Consider the following 22,519-nt stretch of genomic DNA (forward strand, 5'->3'; position numbering starts at 1 on the left):
CATCTTCTCATAAGTAAGGGGGACCTTTTGGCTCCGTAGCTTCCTTAATCTTTCATTAAACCACAACTCGATATGCAAATCCACTGCCCTTGTGACTGCTTCTAAGGAAGGATCCTGATGGTAATCCCAATCTACTGGATTCAATTATGTTCCTTCTATTGTATTATAATCTTCTCTCAGCATATCCCCATCATCTTCCAGTTGATCAAAAATATCAAGGCCTCTCCATCTAATTTCTCTCATCATGTTCACCTACAATCTTGAGAAAGCTAGCTTTCTCACATGAAAGTCATCTTTGGCATTGGCCCCAAAGTCTTCTATAGTGGGAATATGTTTGAATGTATTTTCACGAGATGCCTTGATAAGGCCTTTAGGATCGAATCCTTGCCTTGCTCTATACCATCCTAGATGATACCATTCCAATTCCTTCTCCGCAATTGCAAAGGTGGGACGATTGGGGCAGCTATCATTGCCAATTTCGAATGAGAAGGTAATCCCTATTTTACCTTTGTTTCTCGTTATTCTATCATAGTGCTCAAGTTGCCTAGCCAATTCCATCAAAACTACCTTGTCAGGTGAGTATCTTGGAAGTCTCTTGGGACAAACTGTGCTTACTACTACTCTAATGTATGTGAATTGCAGAAATTGGATGAACCAACTCCCATACTTCTTTATCTTTGCTTCTGCTTCTGGTGAAAGTCTCCTAGCAGGTGTCCCTTCTCGTACCCTTACTGTCTTCATGGAAAAGGCATCACAAAATATCTTATAGTCTTTGTTGTTATGCAAATGAAGCTGTGGGTAGCACTCATGCACAAAATATTGCCCTGGCCCATTGCCAACTTCTCCTAAAGCCTTAAGCCCCAGATTTTTATACAATCTAGTAATTAGGTAAAATAGATAGGATCCCATATAAAATTGCTTTTGGTTTTGTACGATTCTAAGTTGCAACTCTGGATTCTCGCTTATGATCCTAGCCCAATCAAATCTTCTTTTTCCTTTTTCAATTTCATCAGTAAAGAAGTACATCCAATTTTTAAATTGTGTACCTTGAGCTAGGCCCATAATTCGGCTGAGAAGCACAATAAGATCTCCATATTCTAATTTGAAGTTCGCCACTGTAAGTTTTGATGACTTGGTTATGCCCTTCTTTCCCTCGTGTAGCCAATCTTGTTTTAGATGTGTGAAATAGGCCTCTTGGTTATCTTGAAATGATTTAGTTGCTTGATCCATCATCACTATTGCCATGCTCTTATACTAGGGAATGCCAAATATTTCTTTGACGCTTGTCCGCCAATATTGGCCAACACCCTCTTCCCTTCACCAAAAATGATGGGTTTACTGATCAAATCAAACCTGGATGCACACTCCATAACCAACCCTGGACAGGGCAATGTAGGAGGAAAAGTCGCTGCGTATACAATTTTGCTCCTGTATATCTTCTTTACCAAGGGGGATTGTCCTTCCTTTAGTCTGTCCTTTGCTTGAATCATGTTTACTATACCGACATTGGTATCAGTTATTCGCCTCATTTTCGAGAAGGAAGTTTTTTTGGGCATCATATCCTCTTTGTCTTTCTTAGTGTTTGTTCCCTTAGGGCTCTTGCTTGCACTAACATCTACCATCTCGTCAACCTATGATAGGATGGTTAAGAGGTGGATAATGAATGCAAGAAGAACCAAGGGAGACAATATCTAGACAAGAACGAAAAAAAAAAAATTAGCTTAATGACCCCTTTCAACTCTAAATGATTTAAAGTTACCTTTATCAATAGTCAGGTCTTCCTTTTGGAATTTAGGATCAAACTTCGAGCATTTCAAACCCCTTGCAAATCTTGAGGCTCTAGCTAGAAAAAATTAGAATTTAGTGCTTTTGGAATTGTCCTTCCTTTGCCCAAAAAATCAGACCTTTGATCACAATAATCTCCTCCAAACAAAATCGCCCAAATTAGGGCAAAAACTGCAACTTCCAAGCAAAAATCAGAATTTTATCTTCCACAAATTTTGGCTCACACAAAATTTGGCTCCCTCAAAATTTGGCTTCCACAAAATTCACCTCCCACAAAATTCGCTAAGCAAGAAGAGTGCAAATCTGCTCTTGCAAAAAAATCATCCAAGGAAAATACCAATCTGCCCTTACAAAAACTGTCCAATGAAGAAGAAATCTGCCCTTGCAAAAATCATCCAAGGAAGAAGAAATCTGTCCTTAGCCAAAAATTGCCTAAGCACCAAAGAGGAGTGAGGAATGAGGAGAAAAGGGGAAAGAGTTCCCTCTTATACCCAATTCCTATACTCTCCTTAGCTGGCCAACTGGGACCCTAGAAGCAAGAAAAATATTAATTAGCACACAAAACTGGCCCCCAATTAAATGCTTAGCCCAAAATTAATTTTGTCAAGATGAAATTTACTTTTTTTAATTGCTAATTAGACCAAAATTGCAAAAAGAAAGCAAATAATGCCTTGGAGATGCTAAACGTTTCCATTGAATGATAATTTAGTAATTAATACGTCATTAAAATTGGATTTTGGCTAGCCAAAAGCCATTTTTCAATATTAAATTACCAACTTCATTGAAGGCTTAAAAATTTTCAAGGCAATTTTAATCCATTAGAGCCAATTTTTTGCAATTCAATTCAAAACAATTTTGCCAAGCAATTTTAGTTTTTTTTTTTTTTTTTGGGCAAAAATAAATCATCTTTAGAGTCTAATACCGATTTTGCAATTTGATTTCATCTTCACAAAAGGAAAAAAATATTTAACCAAAGAAATTCAAGATTTTCCAAAAAACTCAAATCTAACAAAATTTCACTTTTTGAAAATTATCTAAATTTATACAATTACATCGAAATTTTCAAAAGAAATTGTCTAAGTACAAAATTTACAATTTTATCCTGCCAAGTGTTGCTCTTTGAAATTTTATCCGGCCTAAGGATGAAATTGGTCATTCTTGAAAATCAAGTTGAAAGTGGGTGAAAATAAGTCTAAGTCTCTCCCCTCTGACCCTAAAGGTGTCCAAGACTTAGAATTCTCAAAAATCAAATTGAAATTTTTTGGACAACTCAAAAAATTTGCCAAGACGATCAAAGAAAAGGGGGTCCCCAAAATTTTTTGGAACCTCACAACAAGAAGATTTAAGGATTAGAAGTGAAAGAACAAACCTTCTAATAAAAAGATGTAAATCAGAATTCTGAAGACAAGTCTGAAGCTTACCCTTTTCCGGATGATTTCCATCTTTAAGTTTGGTGCTTTTCGCACAATGACATCTCCTTCACACTCAGCAATAGTCCTTTGAGAGATAGGGCAAGTTTGGAATCTATTGTGATTTTTTCAAAAATCTCCCCTATTTAGGTAGTTTTCAGAGTTGGTCTGAGGACTAATGTGTTATCTACCCTCAAGTGATCTTGGATTCGTATTTAACCTCCAAAAAGATCTACAAATAATGTGGATCAAATTTGATGACCATAAATAACCTGGAAATTTTCCAATAAAAATTGATCCTTCTAACAAAATTTTCAGACTAAGTATGAAAACTCACTCACTTTCAGCCCTTTGGATGCCTCAATTTGGTCTTCAAATTCAAGTTTTTGCTTCCCAAACATCTTGCAATCAAACTTGGATGGATTTAATTGCTTCCCAGCAAGATCTGCAAATAATGTGGCTCAGATTTGTTGATCATAAACAACCTGGAAATTTTCCAATAAAAGTTGATCCTTTTGACAAAATTGCCGAACTTAAGTCCGAAAAGTCACTCACTTTCAACCCTTTGGATGCCTCAATTTGGTCTTCAAATTCAAGTTTTTTCTTCCCAAACATCTTGCAATCAAACTTGGATAGATTTAATTCCTTCTCAAGAAGATCAGCAAATAGTGTGGATCAGATTTGATTATAAACAACCTGAAAATTTCCAATAAAAGTTGATCCTTTTGACAATTTTCGGACTAAGTCCGAAAACTCACTCACATTCAGCCCTTTGGATGCCTCAATTTGGTCTGCAAATTCAATTATTCACTTTCCAAATGTCTTGCAATTAAAGTTGGATTGATTTATTTGCTTGTGTTTTTTCTATGATTTTACAAAAAAATCACACCACATAGGGGTATTTTTGAGATTTTGGTCTGCAGACCTCTTACCTACAGCCCCCTGTTTGCCTCTCACATAGCCTGCAATCAAACATGGCCAGATTCGGTAGTTGGTAGAAATTTTAAAATTTGCCAAAATTGATTGTTTTGGGAAAAAAATCAGATTTAAATCTGAACATGCTTGGATTTCTCCATCTTACCTTGAGGACTCCATCGTTGGAGGCTGAAATTTTTCAGATTTTACATCAGTAATGACACCATATCAGTTTTTTGGTCAAGATCGGTATTATCTTCACTCCTTGGTTTGCCTTTCAGCTTTCGTAGCCTTGGCTGATTTCTTTGCCAGCTCTTTGGCTTTTCTTCTTATCCCCTTTTGACCTTCAATGTCAAACCTCCATTGTTTTTGCATTGTCATGTTGTTGTTGGATACTTCTTTTAAAGGAGCTTGGGGCTGGACTTTTCCTCTCACAACCAATGTAGGATTAAAAATACCACTTTGAAACTCATGCCGCTTATATTTAATGTATTTCCATTTTATTTCATTAATTTCCACTTTATGTTGTCAAGGAAATTCAACCTCCATCAAGATTGTTTTATTTTTCCATGTCATCTCTTTACCCAACCCAAAGGGGGAAGTTCGAACTTCATAGGGATTATTCATTGTTTTTTTTCACTTGTCAGAGAGGAGAAAATAAATCTTCATCTGGATAGTAATAATCTCCATACTTCGAATTGATCACTTCACTTCAATAGCCTTCAAGGGGAGAATAAAATTCTTCACATCTCTTCAATATTCTTCAAGGGGTGAATCGACCTCCATCAAGATAAGGGGGATTTCTATGTTTATCTGGACAAAGGGGAATTTCATACTTCATCCGAATTTCTTGATTTTGGAGATCAAAAATTTTGTGAGTGTTGAAGTGGGGAAATTATGTCTATCAAGACAACGGGGAAAATCCACATCTAAACTCTTCGCTTTGTTCCAACACTTGGTTCTCTTTATTGCAAATATCTCTTAAAGTGGGAAAGTTATTCATCCATCCAGATTTTCTTGATTTAAGTAGGGAAATTCTTCATCCATCCAGATTTTATAATTTTAAGAGGGAAAATTCTATTTTCATCCAGATTTTCATCATTTTAACTAGTGGCGAAATTCTATTTCCCTCTAGATTTTCATCATTTTAAGTGGGAAAATTCTATTTGCATCTGGATTTTTGTTATTTTATAAGGAAATTTTAATTTTCACAACATTTTTTCATGTATGAAGTATGGAAAATTTAATTTTTATAAAGGTTTTAAGGCCCTTAAGCATAAAATTAGGCTTTACAATATCGTTTGGACTATTTGACTAGCCAAAAAATTTATCCACTTAGAAATTTTTATATCAACCCATTGCAACTTGATCAAGAAGCTTAATCTCAATATTCCAATTTGCACTTGTAACCCAACAACTTCATTACTTGACCTTACCTCAATCTTTTGAGCTCTGAATTGCTGCCTCAACTACAAAAATATAATGACTACGAGCAAAAAGAGGGGATCCCAATTTGCAATGGGGGTGATGGTGTTAAAACCTCACAACAGGTAAAAACCCTACAACTTAGCTTTTGGGGTTACTTGGTAACGTCTATAAAATTGGATTCATTAATAGATGATATTGAATATTTTTGCTTGGCCCCATCCATTGAGCAAGAAACGTTGAAATTGTCCTAGTCTTGCACCAAGACCCATGTATCTACTTGGTTGATAGGGTGCTTAATTGGTTTCAGAGGAGACCATGCTTTGGTCTTTAGATTGTATAATAAAACCTTCAATAACCGTGCACCCATTTAGGGTTGGGTTTTTTAATAACATTTTTGGTTTAAAATTTAATTTTGAAAAAGGCACATAAATTCTCTCCCTTTTAAATAATAAAGGACCTTGCACTTCTCAGGCACCACCTTAAATAATAGAGCCAAATCATTCTTTGCAAGTAGTGTAGCTAAGAAATTTTTTACCACATCATTGCACGTTCCCAAGTTCCTTTTAACATATTGCTGCTGCAAACCCAATCAAGGAGTCAAAAACAAACAATGTTGGATTGGGTGTAAAAGACCATCTTCATGTTTGCATGCAACAGAAAAACCGTACAAAGACCCTGACTACCATTCAAGCACTTCGAAACAACTACAATTAAAACAAAAGTCTCAACGATTTCAACAAAGACTTTTTGTTGCAATGGTGCTGTCGTACAGCAACTAGAGTTCAAGCAGGTACGAGACAATCTTTCTCAGTACCTTATCAATGTTCTTTTTTATCTATTCTTGTTTCTTATTCTTGCCTGTATATTTGCAAAGAAAAATTAAGTTTTTATTGTGTTATATGATTTTATCAAATGTTTGACTGATTTTTATCCATGATCTGAGGCTCTTTTCTAGTTAATGTTAAGAAGATATCTATGTGCTGATCAATCACTATATTTTTCGAACTATAGTATTTACTATTAATATTTGGAGTCGTTATGGCTCATCTTGAGATCGCTAATGACTGATTTTTGCATTGGTTTTAAAAAGGGCCTGTTAATGGCATTCAAGTAATGTGTATTTCAATGCTTGAATATAGAAAGAATTTGAACTATACTTCTGAAATAATTCTGACAGTCATCTCAAAATAAGTCCAATCCTAAATTTTCACTTTATATATCTTTAGTATAAATTAATGTTCAACCTGTCCAATCTGAAACACATTACAATATACAATGTTTACAACATTAATTCATAAAAATGCACATCTACTGATTTTAACATTGTTATTTTTAGATTCCTTAAAACATATCCGATTAAAAACCATTTTTTTTACATTTAAATATTCCTTTTACAATAACTAGGTTGGAGAGAGGAAAATGCAACTGTTAGGGGGGCAGCCACAAAGAATAACTCTACCAAAACCCATATTGAAAAAACCATTATACTTTTATTAGAGAAGGAAACAAGTGCTCTTGTTTCTCAATCTGAAAGGGATTTCTTAGGAAGATCTTGAGAAAATCATAACCAGTGGAACTAAATAGATGATCACTCTTTCCACAGCTGTTAATGCAGCTCGTACTGCAATGATTGAAAAGGGCAAAGTCGCAGAGCTAGGAAATCACAAATAATTACTGAAAAATAAAATAAGTATAAAAACATGGTACAAATGAGGAACCTCATCTCTAGGCAAAGAAACAGCTAACCTCAACTCTACAAAAGCATTAACTAATTACAAAGCAAGGTTGGTAATATTATTCTTTTGTAGAGAGCTCTTTACTCTTTTGGGTGCAACCTTCTTTGTTTTCTCTAAACTAGCTCTAATTTGAAAATAGATTGAATTTTCTTAATTTTGTAAAAATCTTCTTCTTCAAAATAATATTTTACCGAATGTCAATCAACACCTTAAGACACCGCCTCTGTTTTAGCCCAAGAAACTCCATTTCCTTATACCATTTGAGATCATACTATTATTCACAATAGATTGGGCTATTATGATCAGTTACACATACTTTCTCAATGCTTCAATAACTCCTGGAAATTATGGATAACTGATCCAGTCATACAGACTTCACAATCATTTTTCTTACTAGCAACAGAAAAAGACGACAAAAGTTAGAACAGACATCAATTAAGAGAGTATTATTAAAGATGAATACACGAGAAATAGGAATGACCATTGCAGGCAGTTTGCAGCAGCCACAACTGGAATATTCATCACTATAGCTGGATAGATTGCCTAGTTGGTATACCAGTGTTGAGGGCATGATAAAATTGTCAGATTTTGCCTCCTTGTTTGTTCCTTATAACATTCATACACTTGTATGCAACTGCACATTAAATGCATTTGCAGTTTATGCCAAGATCATAAACCCCATTAAAGTAATACCACAAAGTCAGGAGCATAAATCCATCAATACAAAATCTACTTTTCTTAGTAAAGGCTGTTGTTTATGATTATATGCTGACATATTGACATGAAAATATTAGAAATATTATTCATAATCTGCAAACACATTCAATATGCAACTGTATACAACTCTATAATTGTATATATGTACTATGAATATTAACAAAATAATTGTTCTTCAAGGTTCCCCTTAGTTTTGACACAAAAATGACAAGCCCACTGAAACCATTAGATATGCTAACAACATACATGATATAATTACATATCTGAGTGAGCAAAATCTCAGTTCAAACTGTAAAGTACGCATTAATACAAAGGAACGTTAGTATCTACAAGAGAAGGTATGTTGAAGGGAGCGCATAGATAGTCACAATCCTTCATTCTAAATAGTAAAGTACAATCATTAGGCAAACATGAATCTGTCACCTACACTCCAGGATTGGAGCCATTTCCACTATGCCACAAGGATTTAACACTACAAGATATCAATAGTGCATAAGATTCCAAACCAAGACAAGAAAGTTTAATCATCTGTTTCAAACTTGAAACTCAAAGAGTCTGAACAATACTGACCGGGCTGAATGATGGCATCTTGTTTTACTGAGACAAATAGATCGTGATCCATATTATGAAACAAAGTTCCATTCAAACAATAAGTGGCTGATGAAGCAAAGATACATCTAAACAGTGGTCGCAGCGGGTGAATGTTGGGCAATGAAAGTGATACCATGCTCTGATATGTAGGGTCATCATAGTACTTGGTTTGGCCTCATTTGCCTCTTATCAAATCTGTTGCTAGGCTTCATTTGCCTCTTATCAACTCTGTTATCACTCACTTGTGGCTAAATCTATTATTACATGATAAGGGTTTGAATGTTGACCTATTGATTTCTAGTTGTAAAACTGTGTATACTGAACAAGAATGTTGTAGGAAATTGGATCCCAAATCCTTGATGAATGTTGCTAGGATTGATTATTGAGGAGAAAACTGTAAAGGGAATAAACCTGAATAATTGTAGGGTGTCAGTCTTATAAATTACTATTATATGCATTAATTTATTTGAATATTGATTGTGAAGTTGTAATTTTGCAAAGAAATCAATTCACAAACAATTCTTGAGAAATCATAATCAGTTTATATAATTCATAATTGGCATTGATCAAGTTATTCTGTTGATTCATAGAATCGGACGGAAAATGCTTTAAATTTTTGTTAGCTAAAAATTGTGGACTCAGAAACCAACAATGAATTATAGAAGTTGAGATATATCAGCATCTAATAGTTAAATTGAAGGTCGTTGGTAAAGTGTTGTGTCCAGATCAAGAAAGAGAAATTATATGTGACCTTGGTATGAATGGGTATGGTTTTGGATCGAACAAAGATGAAATTTACTCTTTCATTGAAACATACAAATGCTTCATGATAAATCATGAATGGTTAATAAAATCGAATCAAATAAATATGATATTAAGTAGTCATAATCAGTTTATGTAATTGGCATTGATCAAGTTATTCTATTAATCGATCGAATGGGAAGGAAACTGCTTCAACTGAATTTTTGTTAGCTAAAAGTAAATTGAATACAAATAGGTGCAATACTATATGCTCTATTTGTACAATGATTTCTTAACAACTAAATAAAATGCGGACTCAGAAACCAACAATGAATTATAGAAGTTGAGATACATCATAAAGTAATAGTTAAACCAAAGGTCATTGGTAAAGAACTATGTCAAGATCAAGAATGAGAAATTATATGTGACCTTAGTATGAATGGATATGATGTTGGATCAAATGAAGAAGAAATTAACTATTTCATTGTGGTATACAAGTGCTTTATGATACCTTATGAATGGTTAATAACATTGAATCAAATAGATAATATTAACCAATTGATTGTGGCACGCAAGTGCTTTATGATAGCCCATGTAACATTCAAGCCCCATGAGTACAACCATATGTTGATGTCAAATGGTCTCATGTCCTAGAATGAGCTCAAACATAATTCTCAAGATCTAAGCTGTTTCTAAGAGTCGATATCAATGAATTAACTTTATGAGTTCCACCTAAGGCAAAGTAGAGAAGATCCTAAACTGAATAATCATTTGTCTATGAGTTATTATCATTGGAACTTGACTAAATGTAATCTCCCAAAATATGAATATCCAATTTTTTCCCTAGATCAAAATATTTGTCAATTAACTAGGGTTTAAGAGATACCTTTCACTTTCCATAGAGTTGATGTCAATGAATCAAATTTATGAGTTCCACCTAAGGCAAAGTAGAGAAGATCCTACACTGAATAATCATCTATATATGAGTTATTATCACGAGACCTTGACTAAATGTAATGTCCACAAAATATGACTATACAATTTTTTTCCTAGAGTTTAAGATATACCTTTCACTTTGATTGATGCTCTGCAATACAATTAGGGTGTACTATTTATAATCATATTTCATGGTTGAACTTCTTCAACTAATTAGATTACTAAAATTAACATTAAGGTGACCCAACCATAGAAGTGTTAAGGTAAGGTGATTTGATTAGGTGTCCAAGAAACCTCCTACCCTAAACTCAAGAGTGGATATAACATCCCCCTTGGCCTCATGTGCCTCATGTCGTACACATGAGGTGGGATACTTGTTGTGAGGTTTTAACACCATCACTCCGTTGTAAATGGGGACCCCTTCTTTTATATTCCTATTAGTAGATTTAGGTAATAGAATAGGTTGGCAAAAATTCAAGTGCTTCTTAAAATTGAACTGTTGAAAAGGGGATATAGTTGTTTGGAGGTTAAGAGTCAAATGTTTGGGTCAAGCTACTTAATGGCATTCAAAAAAAGAGCAAAGCTTTGTTTTAAATCACTTGGTTAGGTAGGAAGATTGTTCCAACCTACCAGATAAGAAGGTGGAATACACCAGCTTAAGTGGCAAGCTACCAAATAAACAAGTTGAATCCACTTCCTTAAGTCACAACCTTCAATGTCAAAACCAATGTATAATTTGGCCTTATAAAATTATCTTAGTTAAATCACCAAAAGGGAAAACAAACGTCAAAATGTTACTTGTTCAAGTTTGCCAGATAAAAAGTTGGAATCCACTTCCTTAAGTGGCAACTTGATAGATAAAAAGGTAGAATCCACTTCCTTAAGTAGTAACTTGACAAATGAAAAGGTGGAGAATCCACTTCCTTTAGTGGTAAACTTGACAGATCAAAAGGTAGAATTCACTTCCTTAAGTGGCAAAGAGATGAGACACATTTATTGGATAATGAGATGAAGGTGAAGAAAAGTCATATAGGATTTACAAGATTTACAAGGCTGATTTATTAAGTTTGAACAATCTTTAAAATGGCCCCAATTTTGCATGAGTATGGACTCAACATCGAATTTGCAGCCCCTCATAGCTAACGTATGGGATAAATGCAAACATCTAGGGCCTCTTCTAAAACATGTGGCTCTAAATCCTAAACGTGAGCTAAGATTTGATTAAGGTAAGGCCTAAATCAGGCCTAACATGAAAGTGTGAGCCTATTGTTATGATATGTAGGCAAATCACAAATGTATAGGCTCTAAATGCCTTCAACAATAGGTGTAGGCCCCAAATGTGGATGCAAGGTCTTCTTATGATCAGACCTAAAGACCTTATAGTTGTATTGTGTGAACACTTTGACCAATCAGTCAGCCCCAATTTAGCAAAATCAGATCTAAATCCAGCATGTGAACCTTTAATCCTAGCATGTGGGCTTTGTTGTTGATGTAATTAGATCCAAACTTCCTAGTTCAAGTCACTATGCCCAAACTGTCCAATGGCTTCTATTGAGCCTACAAGGTTACTTCCTGACGCTATTCCCAAAAGGACACCTCCCTAGACCTACTATCCCCTTCCACAGGATCTATTTACACCAATTGTCTCTATCCACTTTTGTCAGCCCAATCTTGAATTGAAGGCACTTTCTCTCTATTAGGCAAATATAGGCACAAGTCCCAGTGCAGCATCTAGGGTTGGTTTGTAGTCCTCAACATGATGTTTTCAAACTCCCCTAAGCATCCCAAGTCACCATTCACAAACCCACTTTCTAAAACTCTATTTCTTGCTGATTTGACCTAGTAGGTCTAGAGCCCCAATTAGGCCTATTGATGGAGTTTTTGCACTTTCTTTCCACAATTTGCCAGACTAATTCCAAATTCAGATACCCTTTTCACCATACTAAAATATTCATGAAGCTACAGGACCCCAATCTGTCCGTACAACACTTTACTAGAATTAAGGCTAAAAGTGAGGGTTTCAAGAATGTGCATCAGCATTGGTGAAGGGTTTGATTTTTCACCACCCTAAACTCCTCCTCAGAACTTCTCTCCACACATAAAGCTTCTCCAAACATTACTCCTTCCAACAAGGTAAAAAACAGGGGTCCTTCAATGTAAAAATGTTTCAAACCATGCATTTTTCAGGCCTGTTGTTCCCGAGCCAGGTATCCATTTCTCGCCTAGGGCTTCATTGCAACCACCTCAAACCTGCACCTAAAATTCTACAAGAAGCATATTTACAAAGCTCTAGGAACCTACTTGCCATATTTAAAAGAAAAGTACAGGGTCCACCATATGGATGTCCCCCTACATCAAAATATGTACAAAGACTTCTGCCCCTGGCAGCAGACTGGTGAAATCAAAAAGATTTTTAAAACAAAAGGAAAACTCAACTCCAGAACTTCAAATTGCAGATTTTTTATCAAGATTGATTGTTCTAACAAATCACAAAACAAACTTGGCTATTCCACTCCATGAACTAGGAAAGAAAGCCATTGATTGCTAAAACTGTCATCAGGGTCTTCACAAAAACCTCCAAAACGTTCTACAGTCTGTACAACTGCTTGTCCTTGGCCTCTCCTCGGGATTGATGATGTTCGTTTTGCCCTATCACACGTGTTTTCACACTTGGACAATGCCCTAACACCTAGGTTGTTCACTTTACCCTTAGAATGCAAAGTTGCCATGACAACTTTGCAAAGTTTTCATGAGCAACTTTTGCAGCTTTTACAATTTGTTGATTTTTTGACTTCACACACCCCCAATATGACTAGGAAAGGCATACTATTGCCAAATAAGATTATTCAACTCACTTCCATGACTACTTGCACCCTTTGACCATCCTTTGACCAAGGTGGCCTATGTAAGCAACTTTTGCTTAAATGCACAAAAAACTTCCCAAATGACCTTGTAACCTCTACAAACCTATAAAATCAATCAAACCTATTGATGCAACACTAATGGGACTTTATTCGAGTCCTTCACCCCTGGTGGTTGGCTAAAACCACCTACAAGCCAAAATTGGACAAACTAACTAGGTGCTCCTGCCCTAGTTGTCCTTCATTTTGTAAACCCAAAATGGAGGCAACAATACTAAATTGTCATTAAAGTTTCATACTTAACTCACTACGTGATTGGCAAAAATTGGTCAAGCAATCCTTCCCAATTCATATTGTAAGTCCTTTTATTGAAGGTTCTTATCAAGTTACTTTTGTTTTTGAAGCTTGTTTAGACTTTTTAAATCTGTAGCATATAATTGATTTCTTAAGGCCTTCAAAATCCTTTTTTTAGTTTTAGCATGTTAGTTTGAATTGTTTTGATCTATTTGCTTCCTCCAATCTCTTGCTTTCAGTCATACACTTGTTCCAAGCTATCTTAGGACCTAATCGGAGTTGTCTAGAAAAAGATATTAAGGTTTAGGTGCATTTGCAATCGGACTTTAGAACCCCAATTACATATTTTTGATATTAAACCTTATATTTTGATGTTATGTTGCACTTCTTAATATTTACAACTTATAATCACTTTAAAATGTGTTTTTAAGTTATAAAGTTACACTTTTTTATCTTCCAAGTTATAACTTAAGTCATTGAAGTTAATCTATTTCGACATTATACGTGCACTTTATGTTATAACTTAAATTACTTAAGTGAAAAGTGCACTTTTTCAACCCATATACACATGCTACATAAAATGTCATGTGTAATATGCACTGGACCCTGAAAAGTGTGATCAATTAGACATGAGAAAATTAGAAATCAAGTAAAAAGAACAAGTTTTTATAGGTCATTTACATATACATTTGACAAAATATACAAATGCAATTGAAAAGTGTGATTTGTGTTATTTTAAATATGTGTTTGCATCTAAAAATTCTGGTTTTGCTTAGATTGCTCCATTTCAAGAGAAAAATTGCACTTTTGGAGGCCAAATGCATATTACATCAAATATTTCTTCAATTTGCAATAAGTTTTTCATCCTCAAAACCACGATTGGCTTGATAAAAAACTTGTTTTTTGCCAAAAACTACTTGGCTGGGTGGTTTTCGCATGATATTTTAAATATGCATTCCATTCTGAAAACCACAATTTGCCCATTTGCATGTGCAATCGCTCCTAAAAAGTGAAATTGACCTCATACTTGTGTTATTCATGCAAAAACAAACATGCAAATGTACGCCAAAATTGTGATTGGGTGCTTGAGTGATTATGCAATGTGTAAATGCTTCCTAAAACCGCAATTTTCCTTTGGCGATCTTTACTAATTTTGGTATCCAAAATCTTTTCAATCCCTTCTATCTTCTTCTTAGGGTAATTAGGTTTATTAGATGTTTCTTCATCGGATTCATGATACTTAAAGATGTCTAAAATGTTAAACACAGGTGAAATATTCGTATCCTCAAGCAATTCAACTTCAAAAGCATTACCACTATCATGTTTCTTCAAGATTCCGCAAGGACCAAACTTTTTCATCTTCAACTTATTGTGTGTACCAACTAGAAATATGTTCCTCTTTAAATGTACCATCACTTCATCTCAAACATAAAAGTTCTTATGTCTTCTCTTCGTGTTTGCTCTATCTTTATACCCTTGATTACTGTCATGTAGATTACTTTTCACTTCCTCATGCAAGCTCTTCATTAAGTTCACAAATTCTTTAACTTCAGCACTATTCTTCACTGCAGTGTCCAACCTTCTCAATTCAGTATTTCCTCTAGGACTCATTCCATTAGCAATCTCAAAAGGAGTCTTCTTAGTACTTCTATTCACAGAATTGTTATATGCAAACTGGGCTTGTGCCAAATTCAAATCTCAATTAGTAGGTCTGTCTCCAATCAAACATCTCAAGAGGTTACCAAAACTTCTATTTACAACTTTTGTTTGTCCATTAGTCTATGGATGAAATGTAGAACTAAACTTAAGATCAGTATTCAACTTCCACCAAAGTGTCCTCCAGAAGCAACCAGTAATTTTAGTGTCTCTGTCTGAAATAATAGTCATAGGCAATCCATGAAGTCTCACAATCTCTCTGAAAAAATAAGTTTGCCATGTGTATTGCATCTGATGTCTTCTTACAAGCTATGAAATGTGTCATTTTAGAAAATCTATCAACCACTACAAAGGTAAAATCATTACCTCTATGAGTTCTAGGTAATCCCAGAACAAAATCCATATTGATATCTTCCCAAGGTTTGCAAGGAATAGGTAAAGGTGTGTACAATCCAACATTCTGACTACTTCTTTTAGTGACTTGACATATTCTGCAACTCCTTACCATCTTCTGAACATCATTATATATCTGTGGCCAAAAGTACCTCTTAGAAATTGTCTTCGTTGTCTTATCAATCCAAAATATTCACAGTAAAAAAACCCAACAGCAATTGTTCTGTTAGGCATGTATGCAAAATGTCATAGCAAAGACAAGGCACTTAGCAGATAACAAAAATAATGTTTGAGAATGAAATAAAAAATATTAAACACATTCTAAAATGATTTTTCATTGTACAGATTCAAATAAACTCACTGATAACATGGCAAGTGATTTACATCAAGATTTTGCACAAATTGTGGATGTAGGTAACAATGTTGATGAGAGAATTGATTAAAGCAGAATTATTTCTATTAGTTAAAATGGAATGAAAATGCAATGAGAGGATATAGATGAAACAAAAAATATTTTTTAAGATGGACCAAAACAAAACTCTCTACAGCTGTTGCTTCAATCTATTCACAATAAACAAAAAGAAGATTTGAAACCTCTCATATTCACAACAAACAAAAAGTAGATTTAAAACATCCCTGCAACTGTTATGGTAGGCATATATGCAAAATGTGGTTGCAGAGACAAGGCGCATGAACTACTATACAGAATGCCACCCGTCTAGCAGAACCTCCTAGCCCATTGCAAAGATACCTGTAAGCTTGTTTAAATGTGATAGCCTCAACTATTTTGCCACCACTCTCCAAAAGATTGCCATAAGAAACTTACGATATAGAGTTCATAATGAATACTTTTTCCTCTTTTTTAATTTTATTAAACTGAGAAACAGTAAACTCAACCTTTCATATTTTAGCACCGAACAAATTTCAATAAGAATAATTATAAATGCCAAAACTGATAACTCAAAAGATTACTTCCACCTAAGGCAGGGACTAATAAGTTGCAGTAGAAGAACATTATGTGATGATACTACGCTTGAATATGTATCAGCTTTTAAAGAATATTGATATGTAGGGTCCTTACTGTCCTTGGCTTGGCTTCATTTGCCCTTTACCAACCATCAACTCAGTTTCTACTCAGTCGTGCTTATAGATATTGATATCAAATAAGGATTTGAACATTGACATATTGTTGTTTCAGGTATACGCTATGTATATTGAATAACAATATTATTTTATAGCTTGGTTCTTTTAGGAATGTTTCTAGGATTAATTAGAAGATATCTATTTGTCTATTGATTGAGCAATTGTAAATTTGTAATATTCTAAAGAAATCAATTCACGAGAAATTCTCCAAAAAATATTAATTATTATATATAATTAGCATTGACCAGGTTACTTTGTTCAATCATAGAATGGAAAGGAAAATGCTTTGCGAGAATTTTTGTTAGCTGAAAGGTAAATTAGATACAATAGTTGCCTTTCTATATGTTCTACAATAATTTGGTGAGTGGGAAAGACTGTCTATTGAAGATGCCACATGGAAAGGAGATAACATCCTGAAGCATCAAAATTTGAATGCAGGACAAGCAATCTTTGGAAAGGAGGATAGTCATATCTTCTTTTCCACAAAGATTCTGGATCAAGCCCTAAGCCAATTTTTTATTTCTTGTGGGCTTAGTGAACATATCACTAGGAACTGTAAGTGTTTATATTGGGCGCCCAAATTATGGGGATCATGGGTGCTATGTAACAAACTAATTATTTTTAAAATAATACTTTCGACAAAGACGTGTGTGCAGGTATATTTTGGAGGGAAGGAAGAACTTGAACACTATACATTTAGTCAAGAAAGGGATCAAAAGGAGGAATTTTGTTCATCCATTACTTTTATTCGAGTAGATTGGAGACACTGCTCGTCTATCAGTGTATCAGTATGGATTGCGATATAAAAACCCTCTAATTTTCCATAGCTGGTTACTGAATGGAACTCCCTGAACCAGTCATGACCAATTCCACACAGGTAATTGAGCTTCACAAATTTGTTGTTTGGGCGACTCTTGCAGCGCCTGATTGTCAGAGTTAATGGCAATTATTTTAGAGCCTAAGGTTCATAATTCCAAGGTGGCTTCTATAGCAGCCTTTGTTATAGATCCATCATCATATTGCTGCTATTGTTCCAAAAAACTGAAGAGTTCATTTTGCGAGAGTATAATTCATTTATGCATATTTTGTCAAATATATTTATCTATTGCAGTAAATCTAATTGAAATTAATATTCAATCATTGGTGATTTGAAAAATTATATCAACAGTAAGATAAAATTATTCTAATCAGGGCTATTACAGTGATTATCACAAGATTAATAATGATAGAACTAGAAGGATAGACATGTCGAAACACAATAACGATGACAAAATTCTCAACTGATACAACAATATAAACAGCCCATATCTAACACAAGTTCTCAAACAATTACCTAAATAATACAACTAATTACATGTGAAGTAACAAAAACAATATCCACTGATAAGCACCAACATGCTGCAATGTAATTATAGTGACAAAGTCAAAGGAATCATTTGACAGTTTCGTCTAGTAATGACTATCCTCACAAATTATCAATAATGACAGTAGTCATTGAAGTTATCAAAGGCAAAGGTATTAACAAGTCACATCCCCAATTCACAAGGTTTTTAAACCTAATTATACCAAGTGTACTTACCAACTGTAAATAGCCATGTTCAATTTTAAGATTCTATACATATATAGAGACACATGTATGAAATAGCCTGGCCACCCTCAAATCAAGGATAACAAATATGTTTCCCATAGTATGTTATCACAAAAACCATGCTTAAACAAAATGCCCAGATTCACTTACTTTAGAACATGAACCTTTGCCATCCCTTTGGAGCCCTTGCCTCTTCCACTAAAGGTTCTATTTGAATGGGTTTCTTCCAATTTTGACGAATGCCAGCAACGTGGGCCATTCCCACAACTGCTACAACCGAGTCGCATTCCTTCGCAACTTCGAACAACCCTGCGGCCATGTACAAATCCCTTTCGTGAATTTTTGTTTCCACCCTACATCCTATTCCCCTCAACCGATTAGGATTTGCCATTTGTGCCTCCATGTCGGATGTCATCGACTTTATCGAATCCACTCGAACTAAGGGTAGACATTCTAAGGAACACAGAGACGCAAAGAAATACTTGGTTTTGCACCAGAAATGCATATTTGCCAATGTACTCTGCGTTGTTATCTCAATCGGTCTGTCGCCCAATATAACTTTACCACCATATTTCTCTGCTTCTCGATAAGCACTTTGCATCTCAGCGCCAACATCAACTCCAAGTTTTTTTTACCAATTCATTCATAAACAAAAAATGCACAGCATCAATAAGTTCAATCTTGTTACTCTTACACAAATGAACCACAGCATCAGTAAATTTGCGTCCCTTTATCGGGCCTCGAGGATACATGAAGTGAGACCTGCTTTCACACAGCTCTAGGAATACAACATCCGGTTTCAAGAAGCTAACAATGGCTTCGACATCCTTTGCAGATTGTGAAGAGACGTGACGAGTCCCAACCAAATAAACTTTGCATATGCCTTTCTCACATTCAGTTTCTAAAATTACAACTTTCTTCCTGAGCTTATCTGGAAGCTCAATCTGATAAGGGGGCACCGTTTGGTCGGGCTCTGAAATAGACTTTTTCATTCCTTCTTATAAGCCACACCTGCAACTATCAATGGGTGGGAAGAAGAATGGGCGGGAGTTGCTGGTCGTGAATTCACTATTGGCTAAAAATGGCTTTGATTCCAAACAATGGCAAAGAATTTGATAACCCAGAAAGTAGACAATGACAAAGAGACTGATAACCCCAAACGCGGATAGGATTCCAGACAACGGCAAAGAGACTTGTCTGGTTTTCTGGTTTGAGTTCCATTTGTACTACCAATTGGCGGCAATTTTAGCATGAGCATGAGCATTACGGCCGGGCTTAACCGGCATACTAGAAGCTGACAACGTTCAGGTGTCCGGCCCATACCTTTGCATTTCAGTTACCATTCAAATCAAAGCCTTACTTGCCATGAAATGTAACACGCAGGGGCTCAGTTTGCCAAAGGAAACAAGGGCGGAATGGCTATTTCGGGAGGTTTACCTCTTTGAACGTTATTTAGATGCGATGAACTTTATATATATCTCGTTCATTAGCCGATAGGCTTTCACCTGGGCGATAGCCCACCGGAAATTCCTCACGTTGCTGCTTGCGCCGGACAGAAAATTTGGTTTGCGGCCCCGTTTTCCTGCCTCCTGCATATGCATTACACTAACCTGCTTATAGCGGTTCCGAATGACAGAGCAGCCAACATGGGACAGAGAGCTGCTTTCTCGTCAGAGGGAGCTGCCAGGAGTCTTCCGTTGGGGAGTGGGATGCTGCCGATACTTATTATAAGAACTTAAGGAACAGGGTCGCTGATTTGTTGATAGAGAAACAGATGGAGTGTGAGGAATCAGGGATTTTGGTTGATAGGGACGATCAAGTTGCGCTCCAACAGATTTTCACAAAACCACTCGGGGATAGGTATGTAATCTAATTTTTCCTTTTATATGTAAAGGGTCATGATAGTTGTGTTGAATGTTGTCCGAAAACAACCAGAAACCAACATTAGTCAAAGTTGAATGCTGGACGAGGCCACCAGTGCTCTCGACGCGAAGTCAAAGAAGACTGTGCAGGATGCCCTAGGTAACGCTTCCATCGGCCGCACAACGCTCATCATTGCCCACTGCCTCTCCACAATCTGCAACGACGACCTCATCTATGCAGGAAATGGTCAGGTGATCGAATCTGGGCAGCACAACAATCTCATATGCAGAGAGGGCGGAGCCTATGCGGCTCTTGTCCAGCTACAGCAATGGCTGACATGATATTTGGTGTAAAAACAATTCAAGCAAAATTGCAAATATTTTGACAATTTGAATCTGTTAATATTTTAAGGCAAAAATAGAAAAGAGAGATAAAAAGAAAATATACGTTTTGGATGGTTTATACCTCGAGAAACCCTCCAGAATCTGCGGCGAGGGCCTGCAAAGCCTTCTCTGCTTCGTTGAGCTTCAAGCCCGCCTTGCTCGCCACGTCGCCAATGGTCACTCGACCTCCCAGAGCATCTACCGCCTTCATAGTTTTGTCTCTTACAGACGACGCCAATTTGTCAGTTTCTAGGCGATTCCCCAGTTTCAGCTGTGCTATAGAGCTTCCCAGGTCCGCTCTGCATATGAAGGGCGCCCTCAAAGTTCTGCTATTGATTAATTTGATCGTACCATTACTGGGGGGACATGGCAACACTCTGGAACAAGCCCTATCGCTTAGTCCTTGATGAGAAGCGTGAAACTTTGTTGTTAATGAAGCGCGAACATGAAAATGACAATGAAAATAATTAGGTATACTGAAAACTCTGGCTGATGTTGCGGGATAGCAGCTGCTGCCAACGCTGATAGCGCCCATGGCTGCAGAATTAGCCCATACCGATCATCGGGATGGCTAAACGAGTGAAGGAGGGCCTGTTATTTTTATCTTGATATGGATTTGCTTATCTGTATTATGCGGGACTGACAGATCTGTTTGTTTACAGTTTCTTCATATATCCGCCTCTTTGCGTGATATGCTACTACCCATTGAGCTGTGACTTCAATTTCCTCAAATCTAAGGTAATAATCTACTAGCGCTTGTACCCCGTCAGGGTCCAAGGGTACAGCCGATAGGCGTTGCTGTTATATTGTGAAGTGGAGGTGACAACAGAGCATTAGTTTGATGTAGAAATTAACTGCACAATATTTCTGAAGTCATGATTTGAGAACACTGTCCAAGCAAGAGTTTGATACAGAAAGCAAACCAATTTTTGAATTTGATCGAACCCGGATGTTCAGATCTAATCTTGTTGGATTTGGTCTTCATTGTTCTTTGTCTCATTATTACTATCATCTTTGTGAGGTAACACCTGTCCCTCTTTCTTAGTCTCTTACAGTTCATACTTGTTTAATTTGAATGATATTTGTTTTCCTTGCAAAAAGGGTTTGACAAACAAATATGGGTATGCAGGCTCTATTTCCTTTCCAGGATTGGTGTGTTGTGCCTGCGAAAGTGGCCTTTGAGCAAACTATCTGGGCAGCAATTTGGAACAATACTTATTTCGCAGGCTTGGGTTTATTGCAGTTTGAATCACTGGTTAATATTTTGAATGAGTTAAGGATGAATATAATTTGCAGAACAAAACTTGAAATGAGATATTTACATTTAAATCTGTCGATTAATAATAAAATTTTCAGTACAGTTAAATCTATCAAATAATAATAGATTTTCCAGAACAGAATTTAGAAATTAACAGCAGACAGAGATGTAACTCTAATTATCAAAATAACAAAATAACATTGGATGCTATACTTTTAAAATATAAGATACGCGTAAAAATGGCTTTGTTGACAAGGTTTCAAAAAATTTCAAGCAATGAAAATTTTGTATTGGATCTCTTTTGTATCAAACTCTTGCTTGGTCTTAATACACCTCTTACGTTGACAATGTCATTTTGTTACTGTTGAATCTGTTGTTTTGTTATTGCAAGTGTTCAATGAAGCTTGAATCTTATCTATATCGAAATCATGACTTAAGAAATATTGTGCAGTTAATTTCTACATCACTCTACAAATGTTGCATATAAATTGTGGAGAACCTGTATCCAATCATATAATAAGTCCAGAGTAATGCTGTGTGCACATTGCAACACCAATGCCTATCGGCTGTACTCTTGGATCATGTTGGGGTACAAGCACTAGTTATTATGAGGAATGGAGTTTGTACGAATTTCCATTCATATAACATGGTTCGGTGAATTTGACTACAAGAAGTTGAGTTTTTATAATAATATCAATGAAACAATTAAGATTTAAATTATTCTTATATAATATTAGTTAAATTATTCTTATATAATATTAGTTTTTTTTTTTTTTTAAGGATGAAAGTAAAGTTTAAAATTTAATTCTGTAATTTGGAAAT

The 22,519-nt window shown here is 35.6% G+C and overlaps 1 protein-coding gene and 2 pseudogenes across 2 annotated transcripts; 1 reads left to right on the forward strand and 2 right to left on the reverse strand.

Moving 5' to 3' along the window:
- Positions 1 to 17,981: 17,981 nt before the first annotated feature.
- Positions 17,982 to 19,185, reverse strand: LOC149539662 (uncharacterized; annotated as a pseudogene).
- LOC149539663 (uncharacterized) lies at positions 17,982 to 20,974 on the reverse strand. The gene is made up of 2 exons (XM_089800885.1): positions 20,522 to 20,974; positions 17,982 to 20,388 (listed from the first exon to the last, which is right to left on the reverse strand). Exons 1-2 carry the CDS (start codon positions 20,972 to 20,974, stop codon positions 20,377 to 20,379), a joined length of 465 nt encoding a protein of 154 aa, XP_089657011.1. The 3' UTR covers positions 17,982 to 20,376.
- LOC149539664 (ABC transporter B family member 17 pseudogene) lies at positions 20,152 to 21,768 on the forward strand (annotated as a pseudogene). The gene is made up of 2 exons (XR_016356283.1): positions 20,152 to 21,460; positions 21,569 to 21,768. The product of XR_016356283.1 is annotated as an ABC transporter B family member 17 pseudogene (transcript).
- The last annotated feature ends 751 nt before the right edge of the window (positions 21,769 to 22,519 follow it).

Source organism: Cupressus sempervirens, chromosome 9 (assembly GCF_028749045.1).
Source record: "Cupressus sempervirens isolate cs-2001-9-10 chromosome 9, ASM2874904v1, whole genome shotgun sequence".
Lineage (NCBI taxonomy): Eukaryota > Viridiplantae > Streptophyta > Pinopsida > Cupressales > Cupressaceae > Cupressus > Cupressus sempervirens.

What these genes read in the sequence shown, in the direction of transcription:
- LOC149539663 (XM_089800885.1), bottom strand. Translation starts at nt 20,974, where the DNA reads ATGGGCGCTATCAGCGTTGGCAGCAGCTGCTATCCCGCAACATCAGCC.